The 20,924-nt window shown below is 56.7% G+C and overlaps 1 protein-coding gene across 11 annotated transcripts in view; it reads right to left on the reverse strand.

The window, feature by feature from the left end:
- DNM2 (dynamin 2) overlaps positions 1-20,924 on the reverse strand; it is a 109,057-nt gene that overhangs the window by 1,207 nt on the left and 86,926 nt on the right. For 7 of the 11 annotated variants that reach the window (XM_050770144.1, XM_050770150.1, XM_050770148.1 and 4 more), the window contains 8 exons: positions 20,246-20,297; positions 18,764-18,775; positions 14,978-15,091; positions 7,321-7,430; positions 3,823-3,934; positions 2,499-2,663; positions 1,466-1,698; positions 296-547 (listed from right to left, as the gene is read on the reverse strand). In XM_050770144.1, the coding sequence (XP_050626101.1) occupies positions 296-547; positions 1,466-1,698; positions 2,499-2,663; positions 3,823-3,934; positions 7,321-7,430; positions 14,978-15,091; positions 18,764-18,775; positions 20,246-20,297 (1,050 nt within the window). The remainder of the gene's footprint in view (positions 1-295; positions 548-1,465; positions 1,699-2,498; positions 2,664-3,822; positions 3,935-7,320; positions 7,431-14,977; positions 15,092-18,763; positions 18,776-20,245; positions 20,298-20,924) is intronic. The other 4 variants (XM_050770153.1, XM_050770152.1, XM_050770151.1 and 1 more) reach the window with 1 other exon arrangement.

A 20,924-nucleotide genomic window follows, 5' to 3' on the forward strand; every position in this document is an offset into this window, starting at 1 on the left:
GGCAGGGGTAGGAAGGAGAGGGAGGTAAACAGTGGGAGGAGGTGCCCAGCGTGAGGGTTTCACAGCTGCCTCGTGGCGCACCCCAGTGGGCAGAGGGCAAGCTGGAGGCTACTCTGAGACACTGAACAAGCCTCTTGACCTATCTGGGCCTGTTTTCCTGTGAGCCAAGCAGGGATGAGGGCGATTCCTGCACTGCAGCAGCTGGGCGCGTGGTGAGAGCTCACTTGGAGGAAGTAAGACAGGACAGACCCCGGGGTGCAGGCAGTTGGGGTGGAGGGCAGAGGGTCAGCCTTACCTGGGTACTCCTGGGGGGATCCCTGGGGGGATCCGAACTGGCCGAGATGGGATCTGAGGTGGGGCTGGGAAGAGGTCATTGTTGGCAAACACGCTCTGGGGTCCAGGCCGGGATGGGATTGGGGGCGCCGAGAAGGAGGCTGCTGCCCCCACGGGCACAGGAATCAGGGGGGGCCCTGGAGTGGGGCCCCTCACCGCTGGGGGCCGGCCGGGGGGGTGTATGCTGGACACCGGTCGGCGCTGTGGAGTGGGGCTGTGAGGAAGGAGAGGCTGTGAGCTACAGATACAGATGGAGTAGGAGCCCCCGCCATGCCACTGTGGCTGCCAGAACTTGAGGTGGGGGCTGGCTGGGGGGGACAGTGCAGGTGCAGTGGGATCCTCCCACCCCAACCTGAGCGCTAGTCCCACCTTCCCTTGCCCTCGGCCCCCAAGGACTCCGGTTGCCCTCTGACCTCATCCCCACAGCCCCCACACGGCCAGACACTTCGCACTCACAGGGCCCCCTCAGGTCTTGGGCCTGGGATCCACCCTCACAGACAAAGACACTTCTAGAGTCCTCCAGATCAAGCCCTAATGCCTCCAGGGGCCGTGGAACCTGCAAGCCCTGTCCAGACACCCAGGTTCCCTCCTGGGCCTCAGCACCTGCTGCCTGCAGGCCTGGGTACGATGTCCTCCCCCTAGGGAACGCCATGGTTCCCCAAGGGCTCTGCAGGGCGGCCCCCTCTGAGGTTCCCTGCCCGACAGCCTCAATGGACAACTCAGGGGCGGCGGCAGCTCTGGCCACGCCTTGCGTTTGCCCCTCCAGAGCCTCCCATCTGCCGTACTCTGTGATTGAGGAGGCTCGTCTCTCTCCTGTGGCTGCTGCCCCTCCAGCCTCTTACCCCGGCTTCCATTTGGGCTGTGCCGACGGAAGGCACGCGCAGAGGCAGGCAGGGTATTCATTCACAAGGTCCTGCCCTAGAGCTGCGGGGCTGGCTGGCCCCCATACCCTTTCTCTCCCTCCTCCGGCCGCAGCAGGGCAGCAGCTCCCACAGTGCCCAGCCCTGGGTGCCACCCCTTCTGCCCACCCTTGGGTTGCGTCCTGTTTCCTGCCAGGACCCTGCAGGACACACAGGAAGGCCAGGAACCTGCGGGCTGAATGCTTGAGGGCAGGGGAACCAGGATTCTGGACCTGTGGCTGCTGGCGCTCTGGAGCCAGGTGTCGTCGACGGGCGGGGGTACGGGCGTGGACACGGTGCTGGTGCTGATGTCGCCGATGATGTTGAGCGCCTCCTTGAGGGCATGGTACATGCGCAGCATGTCGTCCCGCCGCTGCGCCTGGTCGGCCGACTCCTCCATGAGGCTGCTCTGGTCCGCTGAGGAGTATAGGTAGGCCAGAAGCTCGTGGTGGATGAAGGCCTTCGTCTGTGGGCAGGGGTTGGGGAGGGTCAGGCTTGCACATCACCCCAACCCACAACCCACAGTGATTGCTGGAAAAACGTCTCCCACAGGGCGGGGCCACCCCCAGACGTTTTTGCAATTCTCCTGCCTCAGCCTCCCGAGTAGCTGGGACCACAGGTGCGTGACACCATGCTTGGCTAATTTTTGTAATTTTTGTAGAGATGGGGTTTCACCATGTGGCCCAGGCTGATTATGAGATTCTTATTCAACTTACTTCTACTATCTTGCCTCTTCTATTGATATCTTTTCTCCTGTTTAGCTTATTTATTTCCTTAACCTTGGCAGAATAATCCTGTTATATCTTTTTTTTTTTTAAGACGGAGTCTCGCTCTGTTGCCCAGGCTGGAGTGCAGTGGCATGATCTCAGCTCACTGCAACCTCTGCCTCCCAGGTTCATGCCATTCTCCTGCCTCAGCCTCCCAAGCAGCTGGGACCACAGGCACCTGCCACCACGCCCAGCTAATTTTTTTTGTATTTTTAGTAGAGACGGGGTTTTACCGTGTTAGCCAGGATGGTCTCGATCTCCTGACCTCATGATCCGCCCGCCTCAGCCTCCCAAAGTGCTGGGATGACAGGCGTGACCTACCGCGCCCGGCCTCGTTTTTGTATTTTTAGTAGAGGTGGGGTTTCACCATTTTGGCCAGGCTGGTCTTGAACTCCTGACCTCAAGTGATCCGCCCACCTTGGCCTCCCAAAGTGCTGGGATTACAGGCCTGAGCCACCGCACTCAGCTGCCTCCTTCTCATTTTTAGTTCACCACTCACATTGTTGATCATGAGGTGCATGATGGTCTTTGGCATGAGGTCGCGGATGGACTTGTTGATAATGGCCACGTACGAGTCCACCAGGTTGCGAATGGTCTCCACCTGCCGCTCCAGTTGGGGGTCCATGGAGAAGGTGTTCTCCTGGGCCCCGTCCTCGTTTTCTGCCTGCAAGCGGGAGGGGAGGTGCTGAGGGGTGACTATGGCCTGGGGCAAGTCCTGGTTCTCTGGAAACCATCTGCCCTATTGTCCCACCAATAACTGACCCCAGGCTGGCCCCTGACAGCCCCACTGGTACCAGGTAGGCCTGCCTGCCCCGGGCCAGAGCTGCCCAAACAATGGGGTGACACTGGCTGATGCTGGGGTGGATCCCCTCACCTGGGCATTGGAACATCGTTTTTTGTTTTTTGTTTTTTTTTGACACGGTCTTGCTATGTCACCCAGGCTGCAGTGCAGTGGCACAAACACGGCTCACCGCAGCCTCAACCTCCTGGGTACAGCTCAAGTGATCCTCCCACCTCAGCCCCCTGGAGTAGATGGGATTACAGGGGTACGTCACCACGCCTGCGTATGTTTGTATTTTTTGGACAGACAGGGTTTTGTAACATTGCCCAGGCTGTTCTCAAACTCCTGGGTTCAAAGGATCTGCCCGCATCGCTTCCCAAAGTGTTGGGATTACAGGTGTGAGCCATCACACCCAACCTTAGGACATTTTATTTTATTTTTGAGATGGAGTCTCGCTCTGTCGCCCAGGCTAGAGTGCAATAGCATGATCTCAGCTCAATGCAACCTCCACCTCTAGGTTTAAGCGATCTCCTGACTCAGCCTCCCGAGTAACTGGAATTACAGGCATGTGCCACCATGCCCGGCTACTTTTTGTAGTTTTAGTAGAGACGGGGTCTCACCATGTTGGCCAGGCTGGTCTCGAACTCCTGAGCTCAAATGATCTGCCTGCCTCAGCCTCCCAAAGCGCTGGGATTACAGGCGCGAACTATCCAGCGCGCCCGGCAAGACATTTTAATATTGGGGCCAAGGGTGGCCATGTTCACTCCACCTCAGGATGGAGGGGAAAAGAGAAGAGAACAAAGAAGGCGGTACCCCATCCCCTGCGTGCCCTGGTCACTGGCTTCCGTGAGGGAACATTCTGGGCCCTGATGACAAAGTATCTCCAAGTTCTCCTTTGCTTGCTCAAGTGGGCATCTGCTACATGATTTCAGAGGCTCCTGGCTAACATGGCCTGAAAATGACCTGTCCTGGGGAAAGCCAGCTCTGCTTCCTCTCCCAGGTGGGGGCCGCTGGGCCGCCGCTGCGCAGGGCGGCTCCTCACCTGGTCCTTCTCAGGGTAGACGCCGGCTCGGAGGAACGAGGCCTTCCAGCTGTCCACGTCCTCCTGGGAGTCACAGGCCAGCTCGATCTGCCGCAGGTCCTTGTAGACGTTTCTGCGGGGGCAGGGAGAGGAGCAGGCTTGACCCTGCCATGGGTCTGGCAGACCACCGGGAGGAGTGGGCTCTAGGGGTCTTTCTGACTGATCAGGAACCCAAACCCAACCCAGGCTTCACCCGGTCATGCCGAGGGATCATGGTGAGTGATGCCTACGCAGAAGATCACTGTGCACTAGCTCGGCAGGTGTCTGTGTTTCTTTATTTCTGTTGGATTAGCTGACTCTTCTCTTTTCCTGGGCCCCCAGAAGTAGGCATGTGACCCTTGACACCCACTGTAGCTGGGAAGCTCCCACTGGGGCATTTTCAGGAAAGCCCAGAGCAGCACTGTCCACCAGAAATTTATTATTATTATTATTATTATTATTATTATTTTTGAGATGGAGTTTCACTCTTGTTGCCCAGGCTGGAGTACAATGGCGCAATCTTGGCACACCGCAACCTCCACCTTTCAGGTTCAAGGGATTCTCCTGCCTCAGCCTCCCAAGTACCTGGGATTACAGGCATGCGCCACCACACCTGGCTAATTTTTATATTTTTAGTAGAGACAGGGTTTCTCCATGTTGATCAGGCTGGTCTCGAATTCCTGACCTCAGGTGTTTTGCCTACCTCGGCCTCCCAAAGTGCTGGGATTACAGGCATGAACCACTTCGCCCGGCTGTGAGTTTTTTAAAAAAAAATTTTGGCCGGGCACAGGGGCTCACGCCTGTAATCCCAACACTTTGGGAGGCCGAGGCAGGAGGATCAACTGAGGTCAGAAGTTTGAGACCAGCCTGGCCAACATGGTGAAACCCCGTCAATACTAAAATAAAAAAAAATTAGCCGGGAGTGGTGACGCATTCCTGTAGTCCCAGCTGCTCGGGAGGCTGAGGCAGAAGAATCACTTAAACCTGGGAGGTAGAGGTTGTAGTGAGCCGAGATTGTGCCACCGTCTCCAGCCTGGGTGACAGAGTGAGACTTCGTGTCAAAACAAAACAAAAAAATTTTTGTAAAGGTTAGGCATGGTGGCTCACACCTGTAATTCTTGCACTTTGGGAGGCTGAGACAGGGGGATTGCTTGAGCTCAGGAGCTGGAGACCAGCCTGAGCAACACAGAAAGATCCCCATATCTACAGAAAATACAAAAATTAGCTGGGCATGGTGGCGTGCACCTGTAGCCCCAGCTACTTGGGAGGCTGAAGTGGGAGGATCACTTAAGCATGGGAGGTGGAGGCTGCAATGAGCTGAGATCACGCCACTGCATTCCAGCCTGGGTGACAGAGCAAGACTCCGTCTCAAAAAAAAAAAAAAAAAAAAAAAAAAAAAAAAGAACCAGGGTCTCAAAGCTGGGAGATAAATGGAATGGATGCTAAACAATGCTTGCAGATGGTGGTCTATAGGCCACGCCCCGTGCCACATGCCATGCATGTTTTCCTGTCCCACATGCAGGTGTGGTTGAGACAGCCAAGCTGCCCCCAAAGCCTTTAAGTGAGACTTGGGTTTGTGGTCAGCAAGTGGCTGCCCTGAACGACCTCTGGATGGGGTTGTGTGGGGAGAGGCATGCCCTTGTAGCTCCTCCTGTCTTCCTTTCTGCTGCTGCCTGGAACATCATCACAATGGCCGGAGCCTGGGCAGCCATTTTGGGCAAAGAAGTAGCAGTCAGGGTTTTGGGCCAGGCATGGTGGCTCATGCCTGTCATCCCAGCACTTTGGGAGGCCGAGGTGGGTGGATCACTTGAGGTCGGGAGTTTGAGACCAGCTTGACCAATATGGAAAAACTCTGTCTCTACTAAAAATAAAAAATTATCCAGGCATGGTGGTGGATGCCTGTAATCCCAGCTACTCGGGAGGCTGAGGCAGGAGAATCGCTTGAACCCAGGAGGCAGAGGTTGCAGTGAGCTGAGATCGCACCATTGCACTCCAGCCTGGGCAACAAGAGCGAAACTCTGTTTCAAAAAAAAAAAGAGTCAGGATTTCGTGGCAGGACTGTCCTACTGCAGAGCTCGGGTTCTGCACACCAGGTGGAATCCTGAGGAACATGCAGGGCCTGGATCCCGATCCCTGTGGAGCTGCTCCACTTTGCCTGGGATACTAAAGTCTGGACTCGATTTACATAAAAACCCATCAACCATCTATCTTGTTTTTGCAGCTATTACTCTGGGTTTCCTGAACCTGCTCTTAAAAGATGTATCAGGTAATATCGTCACCCTCCCTGTAGAGGAGGCACACGGCTCAGGGACCTGGGACAGCTGCCAGGTGCCATACGGCCAGGGGCAAGCCTAGAAGAGCTATGAAGGTTTTCAGGGCCAGCTAGTGGACAAATGGGTCTCAGAGCTTTAGGCCAGCCAGAGCAAAGGAGGGAACCAGGAGACTCAGCTGGAGTTGGTGGGTGTAGCCTAGCAGTAGGCAAGGAGGTGCTGGGGCCAGCAGGGAGGATGTCAGTGCCTGCCTGCGGGTCTCAGGGTACCACCGGGCCTTTGCTAACAGCTAAGCCCTGACTCAGGTGGGCCCTGCTTCCTGGATGAACGCGATTGTGTTGAGCATGGGAGGAGCCCTCCCGCCAGCCGGGTCTCTTCCTGAGAGCAGTGTCCCTGCTAAAGTCTCCAGCCACTGCTTCATGGGACAGATGTACTGTGAGCTTCCTGGGGCCTCCCATTCTCCAGCTTCACTCTCCTGGGAGCTCATCTGGTTTCATCCCTTGAAATACTGTCTACACAATGGTGACTGCCCAGTTCACATCCCAGACTGGAGCTCGTTCCTGGACGTCACACTCCTCGATCTATCCAGGTGCCTGCCTGATGCGCCCTCTCCCTTGGATTGGACTAAATGGAGCTCTTGGCTGTCTCCAGGTCTACCCCGCCGCTGCCTTCCTCACCTCGGCCAATGGCAGCAGCCAGGCAGTGCCGGAGCTCAGGCCCAGGTACTCAGGGTCACCATCGGTGCCTTTCTCTCTCATATCCATGCCACCAGGGCTCTGCCTGACTCTTCTACCCAGAATCTGCACCCTTCTTCCCTATGGGGTGTGGCCCCATCATCGCCCACTTGGACGAGGCAGTGGCCTTTGCCCTGGTCCCCGGTCTCCCACCCGCTCATACTGTTTCCCTCTCAGCCACCAGAGGGCGCCTGCGAGCACCTGAGCCAGGTCCTGGTTACCCTGTGCTCAGAACTCTCCATGTTCCCACCTGACTTGGACCCTGCCTTCATCCTCGTCTCTGCCCAGAGAGGTCACCTCTGACCCAGCACCGGAAGCATCCCTGGCATTTGCTGTTTCTCACCCGACTCCCTTTCTAGAAGGTCGGTCCCAAGGGCAGGGGCTGCTGACAGCCAGGTGCTCAGTGAAGGCTGTGGAGTGTGAATGAGGCCGTTGGTCTTCACCCCGAGCCCTCCCCGGGACCCTGGGGCCCTCACCTCTGCTCCGTGTTGAAGATGGCGAACACGTGCTTGTTGGACATGAAGCCCTTCTCCACGTCACGTATCTTGAGGTTGTCCAGAGGCAGCATGTACTTCTTCTCTTTCTCCTGAGGATGGACAGAAAAGAGTCACCCTGTGCTGTCCACGTGACAACTCAGGATGCCCCAGGCCAGAGCGTGCAGCGTGCGCCACCACCGGCCCTAGGGGCTTCTCAATGCTGCTGGTCGCTGCTGTGGATGAGCCCATCTGCCAGCCCCTCCCCGTCCGTCACTCTGTCCCAGCCACGCTGCCCTCCATGATGCTCCCTGAGTATCCCAGGTGGGTTCCTACCCCAGGGCCTTTGGACGACCCAGGCCACTGCCTGATCCAGACACCTGCATGGCTCCCTCCTGCCCTAACTCCACCCGCACCTTCCCCACTTCCACCCTCCTTTCCCCGCACACAACACATCACGTATTCTGCACTTGTTGACCTAGGTGCCTGACTGCCTGTGCTTATTGACCTAGATGGCTGACTGCCACTGGACTGACTCAGTTTCTCCTGTTGAGTTCACTGCTGACATGTGGCTGACTGCATGCGCAACCAAACCACCCCTCGCCTTGCGTGGAGTGAGTGGAACTTTTATCTGGGCTCCATCTTTGAAACGAGCCTAGGAGTGAGTTACCTCTGTGATGCCATTTTACAGAGGTGAAGACTGAGGCAGAGAGGAGCAGGGCTGAGATTTCAACCTTGGCCGCTTTAGGACATCTCAGGGCTGGATAGCTGACGCCTGGGCCAGGTGCTGCAGAAGTCTTAGTCCCTTTTTTTATTATTATCATTATCATTATTTTAATAGAGATGGGGTCTCACTGTGTTGCCCAGGCTGGTCTTAAACTCCTGGGTTCAAGCGAGCCTCTCGAAGTGCTGGGATTACAGGTGTGCGCCACCGCACCTGGCCCTATCACTTGCTTTCGAAGGTTGGCCCTGTTCAGGAAGCACCAAACAAGTGCCGGGCATGGCTGCCCAAAATGCTAGGGGGCAGCTCAGAGGAGCTGGGCCCCTCAGCCAGAGGCAAGGGTCACGGAGTCACGGAGTCTGGGGATGGCACCCTGGAGCCCCATGCTCACCCAGTGACATGTGTGCCCACCCGCCACAGCAGCAGCTCTTGGGGACCCATGCCATGCACTGCTTCATCTCAGTTCACGGATCCCTCCCAGCTCAGAAAGGGAAGCTGGCTGCCCAAGGCCACATAGCAGGCAGTGCAAGCCACAGCAGGACTTCAGAGGCCAGGTCCCTGTGACCCAAAGCCCAGTCCTCTCCACAGTGCCCCTGGCCTTTCTTCTCCCTGGGCCATCTCTGGAAACTCCTCTCATGTCCCCTCGCTGTGCTGCCCCAGCACAAAGCCTAACCTGCCTGCCGCCTCCAAGTTTAAGAGCAGCCACAGTGACTGTGGAGAAGGCGGCTGGGGCTCCCTGGCAAGTGGGGGCCGGCTGGGAGTGTCAGGACTTTGCAAGGGAAGCCAGGATAAAGCAGTGGGCTTGGCACATGGGCTCAGTCTCAAGGCGTTAGGAGCTCAGCATGGTTGAGGTGATGCCAGCCCTGCCCTTTCCTGGCCGTGTGCCCTTAGGCAAGCCACTTCCACCATCCCCCCATCTGCACCTCGGTTTCCTCATCTGTCCAAGGAGGACGGAGGAGCTCGGTGCCCGCTGCAGAGCTGGTGCCCATGAGCACCCGGGATTTTCTTTGGTTGCTCTTGTGAGTGGCTCCAGAATTAGCCTTCTAGGCAAGGAAGAAGCAGGGCAGAGCATAGGAAGAGGGGCCCAGCAGCCGTGGAGGGAGCAGAGCGTAGAAGAGCGGCCCGGTGGCCATGGAGGGAGGGACGCCGCTGCAGACCCAAGGGAGGGAGGGTGTTGAAGAAGGCCTGTACCCCCCATCCCAGGCAAGGCTGGGTAACACAGGGCCTGAGTCCCTCCTGCCTCTCGGGGAAGAGTTTTGGGGGCTTTAGAAGGGGCCAGGAGAGGGGGCTCTGCAGAAGCCCTGCCCCCCACCCGGACGTTTGCCCAAGGGCCTTTGCTGTCCTGACTCTATCGTGTCATGCGGCCGGAAGCTTCCGTCCAGCGGGGCCAAGTAACTGAGTCACAGGCCGTTCCAGCTAACGCCACATCTGGAACTGTTTACAGTGCAATTCTGCCCAGAAAGCAGTGGCCGCCTTCCTGGGGCTGCCGGCACGCACACTCGCGCACACACACACGCGCGCGCACACACACACACACACAGAGGCATGTGTGCGCCCCTCCTCCCCACCCCCGACCCCCAGAGAGTCAGACTTTCTCCTGAGCCCAGAAGCCACGATCCCAAACCCTGCCTCCTGCCTCCGCCTCCCCCACTCTTTAGGATTTCCTGAAAACCCAGAACTTTCTCCAGATGCAAGCCGGCCCCAGCCTTGCCACGTCAGAAGGGACAGAGCGGATCGTCTCGGGAGGAGTGGTGGTTTCCCTGGCTGCTCAGAGGTGCTCAGGCGCGGCCTGGCCTGGTGGCTCCAGCGTCTGCCTGGGGGGTGCTGCGGGACGGACAGCCGGCCTCGCCAACCCAGTGTTCAGACTACCTGTTCAGGAGGCTCTCAACGTGTACAGTAGTCTGCACATTGGTTAGGCTGGGCTTGGGTGAGCGGCGCGTCGAGACAGGCCCCCGCAAACTCGCCGGCAGGTGAGTGTCATTTTCCACCACCCCGTTTCCCACTGCGGTGAAGCCTGACATAGAAGATTCGAGGGCCTGGGTGGGAGAAGAGGTGCTGGGGAAAGGCAGAGGGAGCCCTGAGGCCGGCCGAGGGGTTGGGGGCCCTGGCCCTATCAGTCCGCCATCCCCACCCCATGGCTATAAACGTCTTCTCGTTTAATCTTTAAATAAAGAGATACCGATGTCTTGTGTCCCACTGAGGCATCTAAGAGGGTGGCCTGATCCTCAGGGGTGGCTGCCACATGTGTGACTCCAAGGGTCCCTGCTGGGATCCTAACTTGGGTGGTGGTAGGGGACACGTTCCATGGCTACCCCCTCCTGACTAGAGCCTGCTTTGTGTCTGGGGCGCACACAGGGCCCCTTTCACAGGTCGGCTGTTTCTCATTACGGCCGGTGCCCGGCCCTTCTCCCACCACTGCTCCAGACTCCAATCTGGGGCTCCACAGGAGGGTCGGGGGCTCTGGCTTTCAACCCTGAGATGAGGAAAACACGAAGGGCCCCTCATGTGAGAGAAGAGATCTGACAACCAGACTTGCAGTGCTGCCAGGCAGAGAGCCGGCAGGGTAAGGTTCAGGCCCAGAGGCTCCTCCAGGGCTCGCCGCCCCAGGCCTGGCACTCCCACCCAGGGGACCCTGGAAGGTCCCCACAGCCCTAAACTGAAAGGCAGGGGACCAGCTCTCAGCCGGCCCGACAGCCCACACGCCACAGCGCAGGCTGCTTTCTGACTGCAAGGAGGAAAGAGGGGAGGAAAGTGAAGGGCACTCCACCCCACCCCGGCCATTTTGAGGAGCCATCCGATCCGGACACGTGAGTTCCTAGAGGAGCGTGAGGCAGGGAGAAGACTGCAGACCACGCCTGGCCCCACACTCCTCCCACATCCCAACCCCATGAGGTTCGCTGGATCTGAGGTTCTGGAAGGTTCCACAGGGACCCCAGAAATGCTTGCATGGTGGCTCAGCAGACTCCACCGCCCTGGGTTAAGAAATAGCACCCCAGAGTCCCGCAGAGGCCTCAGGGCTCCTGAGGCTTCCGGAACATTCCAGAGATGAGCGTCTGGCCTCGTGTGGAGTGGGATGACCCTTTCACCCCAGCGCCCTCGGTCAAGGGGACATCAGGCCTGGGCTGGGCGGAGGCGTCTGGATGTCGGGCTGGGGTGTCCCTCAGGTCAGGGAGCATGGGCCTGCAGACGTGCACCGGAGAAGCGTCCACCCCAGAGGGACCCTCCCCCGCTCCCCGACGTGGGGCAAGTCACTGCTCAGAGCCTTAGACGGGGGTGACCACAGAGCCACCCAAATGGCAAGCGTGAGGGTTTCCTCACGGGGAGCAGGGTTCTCCTCAGGTGTGGCCTCAGTGGGCTCTTAGCCAATGAGCCCAGCACAGAGCAGGGGTTCACAGCCACGAGGCCCTCCTCTCTTTGCTCCTCCCTGGGGCCAGCCGGGGCCCTCCAACCTGCCTTCTCTCTAAGCCTGGAACTTCCAAGCCAAGTCCTGCCTGTCCTGGGGCTGAAGTGGCTGCCAGCAAGCCCCCAGTCGGGGGTACTCCCACAGGGCATTCCCTCAAACCCAAGGGGAAGACAGCCAGGCAGGGTGGCTCCAGGGGACTCAGGCAACCCCACCCTCTCCACTGAGGTTGCCTGGACTGAGCTGGTGGCTGTGCCATCCCAGGGACCATGGGGACTGGCCAGCTGGCCCTGCACCTGACACAGCCTCCAGCTCCTCCTCTGTGAACTAGGGGTAGGTGGGTAGGTTCCCTCCTACAGAGAGGAGCTGGGAGGACTTGATACTGGTAGCCACCAGGACAAAACCTGGGACACATGCGGTGAGCCAAGCACAGTGCTGGGCTCAAGTACCAGAACTCCCCCACTGGCTCCTGCAGTCCAGAGGGGACAGGCCACAGTCCCGTGGGGAGACGAGACACGAAGGGTTGATGCCACTCAATCGATATCCTGGTGAATTCTGGGTGTCAAGCCCCAGCTGTCATGCTCAGAAACAACCAATATCCACTTCCTTCTTAGAAAGTGCTAGAACTATTAGCTGGACTCACAGTTCCCACACACAGAGGCCCTTCTTTCCCTTCTTCGGGCTGCTAGAAGCCACATGGTGATGGGCATGGGGCAGCCATTTTAAACTATGAAGGGAGCCCTGTGTTAAGGTGGCAACAGGAGAGGCAGAGCCAGGCCCTGGACAGCCTCGCAGCACAGGATCACCAAGCTCACTGAGACGTGAGCAAGAAAGACACTTCATCTCTTTACGTGCCTTCGTTTTGGGCCTCTATGACAGACGCAAATCCACTGCCCACGTAACACAGCCATGGCTCACAGGACAGTCTGCAGTCTTCTCCCGGAGCAACCGGGACACTGAGAGAAACACAGCTCCCTTTGCCAGGGACTCTTGAAAGCCAACCTGGACCTCATCAGAGCAGCAACAAGCTGTCACACAGAAGTGGCTTCCCTTCCAGGCCACTAAGCCATGGTTACGTCAGGAAAATTAAGCAAGAAATGGGTTGATCAGGGCCATAAAAAAGAATGAGATCCTGTCATTTGCAGCCACATGAATGGAACTGGAAGCCATTATGTGAAGTGAAATAAGCCAGGCACAAAAAGACAAATCTTGCATGTTGTCATTCATATGTGGGAGGTAAAAAAAGGTAGAAGAGGGGATCTCACAGAGGTGGAGAGTAGAAGGATAAATACTAGAGGCTGGGAAAGGTAGGGATAGGTAAGGGGTAAAGAGAGGTGGGCTAATGGGTACAAACATACAGTTGGAGAAAAGGCATTAACTTCTATTGTTCAACAGCAGAGTAGGGTGACCGCAGTTAAGACTATAGTTAACAATTGTCTGGTGTTTTTTTTTTTTTTTTTTTTTTTTTGAGATAGAGTTTCATTCTTGTTGCCCAGGCTGGAGTGCAATAACACAATCTCGGCTCACCGCAACCTGTGCCTCCCGGGTTCAAGCGATTCTCCCACCTCAGCTTCCCAAGTAGCTGGGATTACTGGTATGCGCCACCACGCCAGGCTAATTTTGTATTTTTAGTAGAGATGGGGTTTCTCCATGTTGGTCAGGCTGGTCTCGAACTCCTGACCTCAGGTGATCCACCCGCCTTGGCCTCCCAAAGTGCTGGGATTAAAGGCGTGAGCCACCACGCCCAGCCTATTTTTTTTTTTTTTTTTTTTTTGAGACGAGTCTCTCACTCTGTCACCCAGGCTGGAGTGCAGTGGTGCGATCACAGCTCACTACAGCCTCCATCTCCTGGGCTCAAGTGACTGACCCTCCCACTTCAGTCTCTTGGGTAGCTGGGACTACAAGAATTCGCCACCATGCCCAGCTAATTTTTTTTGAGTTTTAAGAGACAGGGTAATGCTATGTTGCTCAAACTGGTCTTGAACGCCTGAACTCAGGCCATCCTCCCACCTCGGCCTCCCAAAGTGCTGGGATTATAGGCCTGAGGCACCGTGCCCGGCCTTGTATATTTCATAGTAGTTAGAAGAGAGGACCTGAACTGTTCTGAACACAGGGAAATGAGGAATTCCAAAGTGACAGACGCCACAAACAGCCTGCCGTGAGCACTACGTACTCTGTGCATCTAATAAAACATCAGAGGGACCCCATAAATATGTCAAACATTATGTATCTTTTTTTTACACAGGACAATCAGGAGGGATGCTGGGTCAGCATGGAGAGCAGGGGCCGGTCGGCAGTGTCCTTGCTCGAGGCCTGCCCCCTCACTCGCAGTGAACGAGTCCCTCCCATGACTCAGCACTCAACACTGCTCCCTGCAGTCACCATCACCCAGGGGCCTCTCCACTTCCTTCCCATAATGACGAGCATGTGGGGATCGTTCTGCACACTGTGGCCAAGCACCGCACAGTGGGCAGGGACCATTCTAGCCCACTTCGCAGATAGAAAAACCGAGGCCCAGAGAGGCAAAGGGCCTGACTGAGCCTGTAAGTGATGGAGCCCCTGACCCTTAGGCATGGTCTCTTCTCTTGAGCACGGGGCAGTCGCAGTGGCACTGGAGGCCAGGGCCTGTTTCTAGCCTGCCAGTGACTCTGTTACCCGCCATATCCCTTTTGCACTCTAGGAGCTGGCCCCATGGGGGCCAGCTACAATGTGAGTCTTTTGGCACACAGTGGCTGCTCTCCAGCCCTGGGTTATGGTTGTGTTTTGTTTATTTGCTTGCTTGCTTGAGACGGAGTCTCGCTCTGTTGCCCAGGCTAGAGTGCAATGGCACAATCTCGGCTCACTGCAACCTCTGCCTCCTGGGTTCAAGCGATTCTCCTGCCTCAGCCTCCTGAGTAGCTGCGATTACAGGCACGTGCCACCACTCCTGGCTAATTTTTGTATTTTTAGTAGAGACAGGGTTTCATCATGTTGGTCAGGCTGATCTCGAACTCCTGACCTCGTGATCTGCCTGCCTTGGCCTCCCAAAGTGCTGGGATTATAAGCAGGAGCCACTGTGCGTGGTGGGTTATGGTCCTAGTGGTGACTCACCACTCCTGGCTAATTTTTGTATTTTAGTAGTAGAGACAGGGTTTCATCATGTTGGTCAGGCTGATCTCGAACTCCTGACCTCGTGATCTGCCTGCCTTGGCCTCCCAAAGTGCTGGGATTATAAGCAGGAGCCACTGTGCGCGGTGGGTTATGGTCCTAGTGGTGACTCACCACTCCTGGCTAATTTTTGTATTTTTAGTAGAGACAGGGTTTCATCATGTTGGTCAGGCTGATCTCGAACTCCTGACCTCGTGATCTGCCTGCCTTGGCCTCCCAAAGTGCTGGGATTATAAGCAGGAGCCACTGTGCGCGGTGGGTTATGGTCCTAGTGGTGACTCTGGGGCCGAGTGGCGCAGTGACTGAATGAGTTCTGCCCAGAGGGAGCGCCCACCCTCTCTTCCCTGGCTGCCCCACCTCCCCCAGCAGCCCTGCTCCCACCTGCTACTCACCTCCTCATCCTTGTACCAGGACAGCGACTCTGCAGTCAGCACAAACCAGTACTCCTTGGAGCCCCCCTTCATCAGGCTGATGTTGTTGATGGTCAACCAGCCCCTGCGGATCACCTGGGGGGAAGCGCGCAGCTTAGCGGAGAACCTCGCTCCGCGCCCCAGCCATCCCCCAGCGCAGCAGCCACGCCCACAGCTCAGTGGGAAGCCAGGGACTGCGATAGACACCTCCAGCCCCGAAGCCCAGGAAACCCAGTTCCACCCTGTGCCAAGCATGTCCAGCTGGAAACCAACATGGGGTGCCACCTGGGCAGGTGGGCAGATTCACTGGGTCAGGGGCTGATGGGGGACAGAGTCACGGAGGCCTGACGGAAAGGGGTCCACAGAAGGAGTCCCTGGGGCTTGTGTGTGGGGTTGTGGCAAATGAAATGTGACATCTGAGGAACTGCACTTGTTTGCGTGAGATAAGCTTCCAAGGGTGGCATCCACACAGAGGGCTAGGGTCAAAGGTGTGAGCCCAGGGGCCCTCTCCAAGCACACTGAAGGAGCGCGGCTCATGTCCCAAGCTGGCTGCAAGCCTGGTGGTCGTCCTTTTTACTGACACATCAGGGTTCTGGGCTGGGAGACCCCATGGATGGGGATCGTGTGGCTGTAGGTGTCATCTGAGTGGGGGTCAGAACCCAGGCCTGTTCAGGGACTCACCTGACAGCTAACGGCAGGCAGCCTGGGGGCTGTGCTCCCACGCTCCCTGGCCGCTGGAGGCATGTGTGGGCCAGAGCTCCCCACCCCCCTCAGGACAGGGGCCCTGGGAACTGCGGGAAGCACACAGAGGCACGCACAGGGCGGCCTGGGACCCAGGCACTGACAGACTTGGCCAAGCTACAAAGGGTGGGCTGAGCGTGGCCACGGACAGCTGCGAAGGGCTAGCGTGCGCCCCCTGGGGCAGGGCATGGCAGGGCATGGCACGACAGGAGTGCCAGAGATGGGGTCTCCAGGAATCCGTCTGGGGCCCAGATGCTGTCCTAGTCAGGGGCAGTCCTCTGGAGGGGCTTCACCCGGACTACCCCGACCCACCCCAGGCCTGTCATTCTGAACAGGGCCACCAGCCCACAGTTCCGGTGGCTCCTTGGTGGCTGGATGTGAGTGCTAAGCCCCAGGTGGCCATGAAGACAGAGGTGGCTAAAGAGTACCCAGGGACCCCTGAACCATGCAGAGGTCACTGCCCAGGCTGGGGACAGCATGAGATGCCACCGGGTGCCCCTTGTTAAGGCCAAGGGTACGGACTTCTCCCTCCGTGGGATGAGCAGACAGGACTCTCACAGTTGTTTGGAGCAGGCAGTGACCCCTGGAATGGCATCTGGCCATTCACAGGCTGCCTGGTGGTGGGTGAGGGGGCTGAGGCCAGCAGCCCCTGTGAGGTCACAGCATCCCCTCTGGGAGTGCAGTGACGAGCTCTTCCTGGTCTGCCCAGGAGGTCCTGGTGTTAGCATCAGGCCTGGCATTCTGGGAATGCCGCCATTCACCCGGGGGAGCGGGGTGGGTGCACTGCCTTGTCTCAGTCCAGGGCTGGGCACAGAACGAGTGCTTAGTAGGCCCTGGTTCCGTGACTGAATGACAACCAGGTGAGGGAAAACAGGGAGACAGGCTGTCAGCGCTCCCCCAGAGAAATGTGAGGCCTCCATACTCCTAGGCCTGGCCTGGATCCCAAGGAGAGGGATGTGCCCACGCACCCCTCGGTGGCCTGGCTCTCCTGCCTCCAGCCGGGCTTAGTGTTGCTCAGAGCTGGAGGACAGGGCCCATGCTACGCTTTGGGGTACATGGCCACAGGGCCAGGGCACTGATCGGGGCCATGCTGGGGATGGCACACCGAGCCTCGGGGCAGGAGGTCTGGCAGAAGCCCTGAGATGCCCTTCTCCACATGGGTTCAGAGACAAAATCCCACCCCAGGGAGCTGCAAGCTGTGGGTGGCGAACACAGGCACCGTCAGCCATCCACAACTTGTGACCCAGAGAAAAGGGAGGGGCCAGGCCTCAGCAGAAAGTCAGGTTTGCATCCAAGGGACACATCCCAATGGGACTGGGCTTAGAAGAAAGTGGGGGTGGGAGAGACAGAAGAGGCTGCAGGCCGTCGCGGGCTGGGGTGCACAGTGACAGGCAGGCAGGCACATGGGGCGGCATGGGCGGCAGGGCAGGCAGGGGGTGGCAGAGCAGGGATCCCCTGGCAGGCTGCTCCAGCCTCTTTCCTGGGTGAGGGTCCTGCCCCGAGTCTCCCGGGGAAACCACAGCTGGGAGACCCAGAGGCCACGGCCACACTCATGACAGGGCTGGGCTATGTGGCCTCTGGTAGGAAAAGAGGAACACCTAACCTCTTGGGGTGCAAGGGAGAAGCAGGTTCCTGGCCTCGGCCTGTCAAATTCAAGGGGACTGGGGGAAATACGTGAGGAACCTGAAAACCACAAGCCTAAGGCCAAATGATTCCTCCCGTCACTGCCCCCACCCATGGCCGTATCTGCACCACCCAGGCCCTGGGAGCAGCAAGGCCCTGGCATAAGATCGGCTCAGCTACAAGAAAGACCCTGGGATTGCCAGAAGATCCCTGCTAGAGGGCAGTGGCAGGGATGACCAGTGCCTTGGTGGCTGGCAGTGGGAGAATGTCCAGCAAAAGTGAGCCCCTGCTAGGACTGGAGGCCCAGACTGTGCTGTCCAAGTGTGAGAGCCGGGCTGAGGCCAGCTGCCTAGAGGCGAGCTCCTTGAACTGGGCTCAGCTCTCAGATATGAGTAGCAGGCTGCTTCCCACTGGGCTGGGCTGGACTGGGTCTCACGCCCATCTTACGCCCCACACTGAGCCCCAGCTGAGGGCTGTGCACAAAGGAAGGAGGTGTTACCCACAGCAGGGACGGACAGCAAATATGATTCATCTTGGGGGCCATGTCAATCGACTGGTACGAGATACCTGGAGCACTGTGGTGAGAATTCTGAGCGTGGCAGGAAACGGTGCTAGGATCAATTAGTGTTGCCTGTTACAGGCAAAGGATAGGAGAAAGGGATAAGTGCAACAGAAGAGTCTCATCAGTTTATCCGGAGGACAAGAGGCAGCATCTAGGAAAGGGGCTCCTGATTGACTAGTCATGCCTGCCATGCGTAGAGAAGAGGGTATCATATGGGGAAAAAAACAATACCTTGATAACTTAGCCACATCTGCTATAGAACAGGAATGCTGGCAAGTTTATTTGGAAAGAATGCCAGGATTGATTAGCAATGTCTGCCATGGGCATGTGCTAGAGGAGCGGCATAAGGCAAAGAATGCTGTATCAACTAGCCATGTCTGCCATGGGCACAAGAGGGGAAGATTTCTGCCATGTGGAAAAATATGCTCTGATCCATGAGTGACATCTGCATAGGAGAGAGGAGGAGGAGGGGCAGTGCCAAGAATGAATTCTGGTCTGGCTTAAGCGAGATCTTCCACAGTCAGGGATATGAGGGGAGGCAGGGGCAGTGTGTAAGTATTTGCCATCCCTGACCTACAGGAAACCAGGAAAACCTGCCAGGAACTGGCTGCAGGAGTGTGCCTTCAAGGGTGGCGGTTCAGTTAGTGCCTGTGTGAGTCAACTTAAACCCAGGGCAATGCGCAGTCCAGCGCCGGCTGTGGCATGGGGTTTCTAGGTTAGCTTGATTTTTAGTATTTTTGTTATTTGGAGGGGATGGGGAACAGGGAATGTTAAGGGGTGGGCGGGGTCTCCATCACCACTAGATTCTCTAACGTTTGCTACCACACTAAGCATGTACTTACCAGGATCTCCCCCTTTGAATATGCAAAGTTAGGGTTGTGGGTGAATCAGGGAAGAGCAGGCAGAGGAAAAGAGATGGAAGGGACGTGAAGGGGACAAAGAAAAAGCAGGAAAAGCACAAAAACAGGAGAAGAGAAGATCAGGGGAAAAAACAGCAAAAGAAAAAAATTACATGCTATTAATCATATTCATGGTGTTAATATTTAATTCATTATCATCTCAAGAAACAAAAAAGCAACAACATATGTATTACCTACAGCAAGCGCAAAAATAAATCATGCAATGGTTACGTTCCTCCTTCCAGTAGGCTCTATGATCGTGCAAGGTACACGGCGGAGTCCCCGCCCCCACCCCTGCCCAGTGGGGAGAAGGGAGGGACATAGGCGAAATTTTGCAAAGATTATGGGTTTCCTTTTCTTTTTTTTGAGATGGAGTCTCGCTCGGCCGCCCAGGCCAGATTGCAGTGGTGCGATCTCGGCTCACCATAACCACCATCTCCTGGGTTCAAGTGAATCTCCTGTCTCAGTCTACTGAGTAGCTGGGATTACAGGCACCCACCATCATGCCTGGCTAATTTTTTGTATTTTAGTAGAGATGGGATATCACCATGTTGGCCAGGCTGGTCTCTAACTCTTTTGTTGTTTTTTTTTGTTTTTTTTTGAGATGGAATCTCACTCTGTTTTCCAGGCTGGAGTGCAGTGGCATAATCTCGGCTCACTGCAAGCTCTGCCTCCTGGGTTCACGCCATTCTCCTGCCTCATCCTCCCGAGTAGCTGCGACTACAGGCGCCCGCCACCACGCCCAGCTAATTTTTGTATTTTTAGTAGAGATGGGGTTTTGCCATGTTAGCCAGGCTGGTCTCAAACTCCTGAGCTCAGGCAATCCACCCGCCTCGGCCTCCTAAAGTGCTGGAATTACAGGTGTGAGCCATTGTGCCCGGCCTATTATTAATTTTTAAGACGAGGTTGCATTGTATTGCCCTGGATGGTCATGAACTGCTGGGTTCAAGTGATCCTCCTGCCTTGGCCTCCTAAGTAGCTGGGGTGATAGGCATGAGCCACCACAACCAGCTCATTTTTAAATATTATTTGTAGAGACAGGGTCTTTCTGTGTTGCCCAGGCTGGTCTCAAACTCCTAGCCTCAAGTGATCCTCCCACCTCAGCCTCCCAACATGCTGGCATTACAGGTGTGAACTACCATGCCCAGCCAAGAGTCAAGTTCTAACCCTGGCCTTGGATAGCACATACGGTCTTTTGGGTGGGTAAAATGTGCCCACTAGGCCCTGCCAGAGTGTCGGCTCTTAGACCATCTCCCAGAAGTGTCTATTCCTAAGTGGCCTCCAGAGGCCGAGAGAGCAGATGGCCTGGTACTGAGGCTGTGGGGGCGCTTTCCACAGGCAGAGCTCCATCCCTGGGGCTGGGCTGTCATTTAGTGTCCTCCCACCCCCCAGGGTAGAGTGGCAGGCTGCAGAGGGGTGTGCTACCTGATTGGGGATGGCTCTCTTCTTGTTCAGCTGCGTGCTCCTCTGCTGGGCACTGAAATCAAAGAACAGACAGGGTTCATGTGGACAGGATGCTGAGGGGGAAGAAGGGGAAGAGGCGCATGTGGCCATTCTCTCCCTGGGGACCAAGTGAGCAGGCAGAGGCAGAGGCAGAGAGAAGCCCCCTGCACACAAGGAGCTGCATAAGGGCAACGGCCTGGGCACACGGAACAAGAAAATGTATCTGGTTCGATTGAGGCTTCTTAGGCCCTCAGCTCAGCCGACTTACTAAAGTGTTGGTTACTTCCAGATGTCACTAGGATCCCGGAGTTTCTAAGAGGAATTGTGAGAAGGTGTTGCCTAAGATGACTGCAGTGGCGCAATCACAGCTCACTGCAGCCTTGACCTCCCGGGCTCATGTAACTCCCCTGCCTCAGTCTCCCGGGTAGCTGGAACCAAAGGTGCACACCACCAGGCTCAGCTAATTTTTGATTTTTTATAGAGATGAGATTTCGCTATGTTGCCCAGGCTGGTCTTAAATTCCTAGACTCAAGGGATCCACCTGGCTCCACCTCCCAAAGTGCTGGGATTACTGGCATGAGCCACTGCGCCCGGCCCTTCTTCCTACTCTTCTCATGATTTGATCCCAACACCAGCCTGTAAGTGGCTCTAACCACAGAGC

The sequence above is a fragment of the Macaca thibetana genome, chromosome 19 (genome assembly GCF_024542745.1).
Source record: "Macaca thibetana thibetana isolate TM-01 chromosome 19, ASM2454274v1, whole genome shotgun sequence".
Lineage (NCBI taxonomy): Eukaryota > Metazoa > Chordata > Mammalia > Primates > Cercopithecidae > Macaca > Macaca thibetana.